Source organism: Osmerus mordax, chromosome 21, assembly GCF_038355195.1.
Source record: "Osmerus mordax isolate fOsmMor3 chromosome 21, fOsmMor3.pri, whole genome shotgun sequence".
Taxonomy (NCBI): domain Eukaryota; kingdom Metazoa; phylum Chordata; class Actinopteri; order Osmeriformes; family Osmeridae; genus Osmerus; species Osmerus mordax.
Genome location: NC_090070.1, coordinates 1,705,399 through 1,715,281, shown reverse-complemented (window position 1 = coordinate 1,715,281; position 9,883 = coordinate 1,705,399). Strand labels below are relative to the sequence as shown.

General features: G+C 40.6%; 1 protein-coding gene across 1 annotated transcript; it reads right to left on the bottom strand.

Moving 5' to 3' along the window:
- Window positions 1-2,100: 2,100 nt before the first annotated feature.
- On the bottom strand, window positions 2,101-3,147 carry LOC136965592 (forkhead box protein G1-like). Its single transcript, XM_067259775.1, has one exon. The coding sequence runs from the start codon at window positions 3,145-3,147 to the stop codon at window positions 2,101-2,103; it is 1,047 nt and encodes a 348-aa protein (XP_067115876.1).
- Between the last annotated feature and the right edge of the window lie 6,736 nt (window positions 3,148-9,883).

Below are 9,883 nucleotides of genomic sequence, written 5' to 3'. Positions count from 1 at the left end.
TACACATGCAGGGCTCGTTGTTTTCATTAGTTTTTTGCTTTAGTTGTGGTTGTCAGACGACACAGACAACAATGTGGTCAAACTCTGGCCAGCGGCAACAGGTGTGTCTAACATGCCCATCATCAACAACTTCCACCTCATTTGAATATGTCCAAGCTCATCTCTGTGGGCCAGGACTGGATATGTGTGTGTGTGTGTGTGTGTGTAGGGGGGTATATTTTGGTCCCTATTCTTGCTTGTTTTGTCAAATGTCAAATGTTTTATTAGTTGGAAGGACTAAGCCATACGACTGACAATGAGATGTTAACATTTTCACATACATTTAGCAGTTGTGTTTGTTTCACAATGGCACCCCGCAGGTATATATTTCACACGTTAACATATTATCAAAATTGCCTTGCATCTTATTTTTTTTATAAAGTTAGTTGATAAGACTTTACCCTTGTGCTAACAAGGACTGACCAGTCCATGTGATCTCGAGCCCTTACTCTCATCAGCAGACAAATCTTCTCCCAGTCTAGTACTGTCTACCACAGTACATCAGGAAAGAGATGACATTTGTGATCCTCGCAAAGACAGCATTTTGACCCAAAGGGGAGTTTTCAATTGTGTCTAGTTTTTGTCATAAACACTCCACAGCTGCATCATGTTGTGATAACAAAACATTGATGCCAATAAATTCATATCACACATTTGTTAGGTGTAATGTACATAAATAAGTCAACAAGTGTCGATTTAAGTCTTAATTAATTTGTTGCGTGACATGCCTACTGTACATTAGTTGGCCTATTCATTTAAATGGTTACGTTAAGTCCATTGTTATCATCATCAGTTTTCCTGAGGGGGTTGAGGTAGCTTAAATTCAGAGATGACCATTAAGTAGGGTAGGCTATACACACTTTATGAAACTATTTGACTGCATGATATCATTTGAAAAAATAATGTAGTTGCCCAACTAGCATCTCTGACTGCGCTGAATGGAGGTTTAGAACCAGCTGTGGCCAATAATACAATTATCTCCCATGACAGACTACTTCCAAGATAGACAAGTTAGTCATTCTTCAGAAGGAACTACATGATTAGGGGTTAGGGTTTAACAGTAGAATGGCTTGTTTAAAAAAAACAATGATGCCATGGGAGGTGCCAATGTGTTTTATCACTCATCATTCCTTGATCAAAAAGGCTAATGTTTAAGGTGCACACATAATACACAATTCTGATTCAAAGTATTGTGAAAACAAAAAAGAGACAAAACATAAAAAGCGGTTCAGTTACCAGGTTGGTTTGGTTCACACGGGTCAATTGATCCTTGGGCAAGAAACTTTGCAACCCTTCTTGCTTGTTAGTGCAATTCACTTTAACACAGGTTTGGAAAGGGGCGTGAAAAGTGTCAAGACGTAGGCCGGTCGTAGGCCTGTCATGGCTGGCCCATGTAAATATAATAGATTTTTATTTTGGCTCTAAGACTAAACGTTTCTTTTTCATTTGATTTTAATAGCTTTTAAGGATTTTTTGGCTATCTTTGTTTGACTAAAAGCCAAATATAGGCTAATAATGCCTCAAAACAAACTTGCACAGAAACTGCAGCGCTGTCTGCGTAGTCTTATTTCAATCAACGTCAGCTGGCTGTACTGCATAGGCCTAATGTCTGCAGAAAAAGCGCTTAGATATAATAAATTATGTGATCATATAGTTTTTCCGTTGATGCAGGCAGTCAGGAAAGGGTCATTTCAGTTCTCGGTCTATGGAAATTAAATGTCAGTTATATAAACCATGTAGCCTATGGGTTACACCATTACGCCAAGGTAAAATGCCAACAGACATGCACAAAACAAAACATAGACTACACTTTTTCTAAATAGTCCTGTCTGTCTACAGACAGGTTGCATAAATACAAATGGTACAAATGGACACATATAATCATATTTAAATAAAATAAATATAAAACGTACACAAATACATATTTAAAACATGTACAATTCGTTGATACTAACATATTATTTGCATCCTCTTTAGGGAAATATATCCTAAGTGGAGAGACACATCCACTTCCACAGTCTCAAAAAGTGCCATTACTTTTATACTGTTGAGTTAGTCAATTCAGTCCAGAAAAGCCGTTGCTGTAACTCTTTTGTGGCTCGTTACAAGTCCTGATAGTTCTGTTTGTGTAAACGACGGCAAAGTTCTTAATGTGTTCGAAAATGTTGTTGGCAGGGTGCTTGAAATGCTGTATCTTCCATTTGGGGGTGGAGGCTGGGAGAGTGCATTGGTTCTTGACATGAAATAGGTATTGTGTCCAGATAGGCCGTTTGAAGTGACCACACTGTAGCCATTAGTCAGGCTGAGGCTTCGATTCGACCCTTCATAAACTGACCCTGGGAGTTCGCCGTTACTCAGTTGTTCAACTCCTGGGAGTAAGGACCCGTATGCGTGTCCTTGGTTTAGGAATCGAGGTGTAGATTCATTGAAATGTGAAGGATGTAAAGGTAAAAATGGCGATAACTGCCAGTATAACGGATTACAAGCCCTTTCACTCAATCCTATTCCGAGTGGGGAAAAGCGGAGTCCCCTTTTCATAACCAGTTTACCCCTAGACGTAGCGGAGCGCCTCCGCAGCTTCCCTGTGGTACCACCGATAAAAACATCGTCACTTGAAGGGTCTAACATCCAGTAGTTTCCCTTACCTGGATCGTCGTAGTGCCGCGGCACTTTCACAAAGCATTTGTTTAAACTAAGATTGTGCCTGATCGAATTTTGCCATCCCTGCTTGTGCTCCCGATAATAGGGGAAGTTTCTCATGATGAATTCATAGATTCCGTTTAGGGTGAGTCTCTTTTCAGGATTTTGTCTAATAGCCATCATTATCAGTGCGTTGTAGCTGAAGGGGGGTTTATCAAACTTCCCATTCTTGTTACTCTGCGGTATGTGGTCGAGACAGTCTTCCTTTCCTGGCTTTTCTTGAGAACATGAAGGACATTCCGTGTCTCCAAGGTCCATAGATTTCTCCGAGTCCGAGCTCGAGGGAAGAACGATTGACTTCAGGTGTTCAGAACTCGGGTTGTCACATTTTGACGAGAGTAACAAGCTTTTAATACTGAAAGAATGGGACTTCTTCTGCACCATTGTCAATTCTTCGTGTTCACCCATTACCTGTGAAGAAGCTTCTGTCCTTTTCGTGTGCGATCAAATAGGTCGGATCTATTCAGTTTGCGACAAAGCACTCATGACAGAACTTAGGAGGAAAGCTCAGTGCGAGGTGGGAGATGAGATATGTGATAAGAGACACGGGTAATTAAAGAGTATCGGGCTCATCCAATAGGCGGCGCTTGTAACCAGGCCTACTCTAGATTTGACAATGTAAACAGACTGAGATGGGAGTATGCAATTGTCAGTTGGTTTTGTGCATCAGTTGGTCACACCCCCTTAACAAAACAAAAACACACAATGAGGATGAGATGACTGTTTCGGGAAGCGTCCTTTTCGATTTTTGCGTCATAGGAGAGAGATGAGTGGCCAACAAATTCTCATTTAATATAATGTCTAATCACATGAGTTGCTATTCATCTTTCCCCTCAAAGCTGTTCTTGCCAAACTTTCCTGTAGCCTAATGACGATTTAAAATGAGACCAGACAAAACGTCAAGTTGGCTAAAACATAACTGAGACTTGGGCTCCTCCACTGCGTCACATTCCGAAAGTGGATTATACGCACCAAACCAAGACAATGCAGTAAATTCAGTCAGATCATATTATACTCATATTTTCTGACAAGAACATCTAGCACAGGCTTAGGTTTTTTATAATCTATAAAAAATCTCAGGTCTATTTTTAAACAGAACACCGAATTTACTTCTAAACTATTGTAATTCACATCCATTTTTAGTCTACATATATAAATGTTGGCCTCATAAAGTTTGAGTATAAATGTCATAATTTTGGTACCACACTACATGGCGATTAAAAGGTTTAATCAACTTAGTTGTTTTGTGAACTTTTTGCAGTAAAATGGGCTGCAATTGTTCCCCACTTTTCTTTACTGAATTTAATTGATTGAAAATGAAAATGCCGTTATCTGGTTACACTGCAACCTGTATCAATCCTAAACCCGCCCATCGGTGATTTCTTTGTATGTTGTATTTGAAAATAATTGGTAGCCTTCAAAGGAAGATTACTTTAAACCAAGCAATAAACACCCAACATGCATTTGTTTAAATCATCGTAGGCCTATGTGAAGATGTCTAAGCCCTGTTGCGAATTAAATATTCGCACAAGCCAACTTTGGCTGGGTTTCCCAGATTCGTTAAGAAGCTCTTAACGCCAAGAGCTTCTTAGGAGCGTTCTAAGAGCGTTCTAGAGCGTTCTTAGAACGCTCCTAAGAAGCTGTTAGCGTTAAGAGCTTCTTAAAGAATCTTGGAAACCCGGCCTTTGTTGATTACAGTGCCAGTTTATGTACATTTGTCCGGCTATCAACTGGCTAAACAATTATCACTGACTTAATGTTAAACATCAACTCTAGTAGTGATCCAATTAGTTAACGGTGCTATACCATTTCGAATTCGAATTATAACTCACACCCAGCACTGAATTTCAATTTCCTTCCTAATATTAAATACATCTTAAACGAATGTTTTGTTATAATGCCATATTTTTTTTCCTTAGTTTACATTTAAACCCCCCTTTCACCCAATCACTTTTCCAAATCCAAACTAAGCCTACTCTTACACTATAGTATTTCATACAAGAAAGTGTTTTATATGCAGGAACTGGAGAAGATATACCACATTTTTCAGTTATTGTAAGGGAGCTCGACATATTCAAAAGCGCCTAAACAACGCCTAGAAATGAAGAGATAGTGAAAAGAACTAGGAAGTGTCTTCTCTTAACAATTTTTTTGTAAATTCTGGTTCCACAATACAATTTTGTACACAAAGTTGTAGGGTAAATTTTCCGGGTGAAAAAGAAAACAGATTTGGTGAATTTAAACTGTATTCTGCAAGGCAAATCCAGCCAAAAAGCTGTATTTATTGAATAAGAAGAAAAAGAAGCTGTCATACATTGTTGTGTTCACAAAATGATAACCTTTTCAGGATCATTTTATTATTATTTGTAGACAAATGTAGACAGGTTATGTAATTGTTTTTGCTGCAGTGTACTAAGCATTACAGTGAATGAAATGTTATAGTATACTCTCTCTTGGAAGTCGCTTTGGATAAAAGTGTCTGCCAAATGAATAAATGTAAATAGTAATTGTGTAGTTGAAGAATTGAGAATTTATTATTATCGTGTTATTATTTTTGTTCACCATGCATTGATTAACTAGCTACTGTAATCAAAATATTATTGTTGCACTATATTTAAGTAATTTAGTTTTGCACTAGTCTTATTTGTTCACCGTGCCTGATAGCTGAGATGTGGCTAGTAAAGACAGTGGCCGGGTTTCCCAGATTCGTTAAGAAGCTCTTAACGCCAAGAGCTTCTTAGGAGCGTTCTAAGAGCGTTCTAGAGCGTTCCTAAGAGGCTGTTAGCGTTAAGAGCTTCTTAACGAATCTGGGAAACCCGGCCAGTATTTGTTGACTCTGACCACCGAAATAGTAGAACTATGCACTTTTGATCCTTGATCTTATGCTGTACTTCCTATGAGCACTATTTGTACCAACTTTGGATTAAAGGCCATATGGCAGGTTTATTTTTCCAACGAATTTGTGCTATTTGCTTGTTGGTAATAAACATTTAAACTGTTATCCATTGTATTTGATGTTGTTGGGAGTCACGAAACGGAATATAATACGAAAAAGTAGCTACTTTTTGCAATGATTCTTCTTTCCCCCACAATGCATTGCATGACGTCACGTTGGGGAGACGACAGACCAAAGCCCGCTTTGAGACCCTTGAAATCGATTAGAAATAAACACTTTGCTAGTAGGCCTACCACCAGAGAATGTCTAATATGGGCTCTGCTAGTACCATCAAAACGTTGGACAACTAATCAGAAATGTGTTTACAATGTCTGGGAAAATATTTAATTAGGGATGATCTTGGGGGGATTTTACAGGTGGGACCCATAGCTAGCCCAAAACTAGCATGATGTCTTCTATTTCTAGATAAATTTACCGGTAGTACTAGTCTACTTATCTGAACTACAGCTAACGACATGATTGTCCGGGACAAGTGGATTTTTTTGTAGGGCAAGTGGAAGAGAAATGTACTTGCCCCACTGGACAAGTTAAAACTCAAACAAAATAAAAAAGCCATGTTACTTGCACTGGCCAGCTTGCAAATACTGAGGATAGCCTACCGAAGTTGAGTTAGCCAATGTCGTTAGCGATGCTAGATAACGTTAGTTTGCTAGCTGTATATAACATTTCACTAGGTCTTGCAGCAGTTTGATTGACTGAAATTATTATGAAATATTATGTTCTACTAGCCATTTGCCTACTTTAGCAAGTCACAGTATTTCCAAGCCCTGATAGTGTAACTGAGACGACGCAGTAATTAATTTCCTCTTTCAAGAAATAAGCCCCCGTGTTTAAGTGTTGAGCATTAAATTTGCTGCACAGTCTGTAGAGATCTTGGGACGAAGCTTCAATACAGTACATAACAGAAAGTGTTTCATTCTGCAGAAATTGTGTAAATGTTTTATGTAAAAAAAATGTTTTTTAATAACACCTCAATTGTTAACATTTGTATAATATTACAGCTCATCTTCATTGGTCAAAGGCACAATCTTTACCCGGAAGTGACTTTAGTGCATGGAAAAGTGAAACGTAAATGTAGGCTATTTTTAATGTAGGCTACTTAATGTCAGGCCCTGAATGATCACTGTCACTAGATATAAAGAAAACGTTGACTTTCACTCGGTGCTATTCACTGACAGTAAAAAAATGTGTCGTTATTGTATGCACTGCTGTTCGTAGACTAGCTCCAGCGCTCGTTGCTGCGTTGCTAAATGATAGCAACTAAGGGTTAGGGTTAGATTTATACTTCTCCGTTTTTACGGAGACGGACACGCCCTCTCCGACGAGGAACTCCCTCTCCGTGCCCTCTCCGAGCTCCTCGGAGAGCTCTACTTGCACCTCCTGATTTTCCTGACTATCCGTCCGTCCGTCATTTTACGGATACCCCTTGGCTGTGATTGGTCCGTATTAAGAACCGCTTGCGTCAGGGGCGGGGTTTCCGTGACCAACAAGACGGAACAGACTCCTTTGACCGCCATTGCTGTAAGTTTACAATTCCTATTTCAGCTAAACAGTACATGTAAATCAGCATCTGAATTAAAATGTGACAATAAATGGGCAGTGTAGTTGCTGAACATGTGCTTATTTTATTGATGAAACGGCTCATTTGTAAATTTTCTCCGACTTTTCGATAACCTAGCTAGCATCGCAGTGCAGTGCCACCTACTCTTCTGGCAGTGAAGTGTTTTCAGCACCCACAGCCTTTGGAGTACTATAAATTCAACCAATCCGTCCGACTCCGTCCGTCCGTCCGTAACCGAGTCGGAGAATTATAATTCGGCCTTAACCAGGGCTGCGTTTCCCGAAAGCATTGTTAGCCTAAATTGATCGTAGAGTCCATCTTACGATGGATCTTAGTTGTACGGGCAGTTTCCCGAAACCATCGTAGCTAAAGAGGCACTTGAAAATCCTCGTAGATTAACGAGAGCTCCAGACCAGTCGTAGATCGCTAAATGCATCGTAGCACAGAGACTCAGTGGAGACACACGTAGGCCGACCATGAAAACTACATTAGACTAATGCTGAAAGTTACTTCCGATGGAAAATAAGATTATTTTGGTCCTCTTTTTACAGCAGTTACGCTGGAACTGGGATATTTCTTAGTGAACCATACAAGTTTAAGTGCCGAAAAAATATCTGAATCCGGTTTATTCTCAAGTAAATTTAGGTTACACAAAATAATTTGATTTGGTGGGTTTGGCGCATGCAATGAAGGTATTTAAAGATCCTGTAAAGTGGACCTGGAAACAAGTTTTAAGTTCGCCACACCACAGAATAATGTGTTATTAACTACCCATCCAAATTCGAATGAAAAAATAACACAGACAAGTATGTTAAATTAGGCTTTGAAATCGTGAAAAAATCAGCAGTCTTCTCTGCTTGAGACTGGGGGGGCGTGTCGCCTGAAGGAGCTGAAGCTCCGCCCCTCGCTGCCTAGTGCCTACCTCCGACCCAGATAATGGACGCTATGTCAAGCCGAACAAAACCGTATAGAATTAGAATGTATTTGTTCAATGAGTGAAACATACAGATGCATATAAATTAAATGTTCCCCTGAGCTGTAACAGTAAAAATGGACACCAGAGACAGCAGACAGTGAGCTCTCCAACTAGGCTACTTCTAACACATTAGCTACCATTTCACCAAAATACCATCATTCTACACCGAATAGCCTAATATCAATTTAGCGGTTTGCACTAACTCATAGCAGAGATACCTCTGGAAATGTTATCTGGTATAATTATAACAAGCACACAGAACTGAGTGATGAACTGCTGGTGGCGGTGGATGATCCAGGTGCGAACGGAGGAGGAACGGCCGGAGGGGCAATGCTCGGTACGGCTCTGCGCTGCAAGAGAAGCCGTGTATTGGTGAACCCCGTCTGTCTCTGGTCCATGTTAAAACTGTCCGCCGTGAAATGGTCAGTGCAGAGGCGGCTGTTGGAGTTTATCCGAAGCTTTCCATGAGCGTGGCTCTTCACAAAATCTATCCACCTATTTTTCCTTCCATTATCAATAGGGAACTTAAATGGCGTTGCAGCGCAACTGGAGTTCTTGCATCCAGGGAAGATGCAGTTGCGTGTGGTGGGAAACATCCTGAAGCTAGCTAGCTAGCTGATGTAGGCTACAATAACAGTACAGCAGGAGGAGCCATTCAGTGATCTGACGTGGATAGGGCGAAATGACGTAGTGAAGGATTCAAAATCTGTGTCTATTCCAATATGTAATGATGGTATTCAATGACACAAATCTGTGTTCTAGAAAGAGTGGTCTGGAGTCGCAGAGGTCCGATAATATCAGCTTTAATGCAGCAGTTGGAAATCAACAAGTACAGAGCTCTGGGGTTGTCTACGTTTCCCTACCCGCAACAGAGTTTTGGCTGGTTCACAAAGTCCAACTGGCTATCTTTCCCTGCCCCAGCATATCATATACAATACAATTGAAAACACAAGTATCAAAAAGGAGTATGCGTCAGGGAGTTGTTCTTGCCTACGCGTCCCACCTGCTCGGGTGCCGTCTCCACCCGGTTTCAAGGTTGTTTCTGAAAATGAAGAGATAGAGACACAAAGAACAGCCTGCTTCCCACACCCAGTGTGAGACCCAATGTTTAAGCCTGAGCACACTTCTAAGTTCATAACTTTAATAAGCACAATGCATAACTTTAATAAGCACAATATATTCTTTAATCCCTCTTTTGATCTCTGAAAACACCAGAGATCAATCAACATAGCCCGGACCAACCACCGCCTCCTCGTCCTGGTCAGCCAGCCCCAGCAAAGGCATTTGGAACCCCTTCGTCGGGTTCTCCTCAGCCGAGACAATGATCCTGTTACACAGGGACCTGATACATGGGATACAGCAACAGTCATGTTGATATTGATATAGCACACTCTTAAGTAAAATAGCGGAAACCTTCTTAGTCCAGTACAATTCTAGTGTGGTCAAGCAGTATCACTCTTGGCCTAGTCGTAACCCTCTTTTCCAGACTCTCACATTCGTAGCAATAGCAAAAGGTTCACTGGCCCTTCTCCACCAACTCCTGCAACGTTCAACTGGATTCTGGAGCAGCACAACACATGCTCCAGTGGTACCATGTACTTCCTTTCCCCAGCACCCTTAGGGCGTGTGAGGTTCTCTCGATGACCTTGAA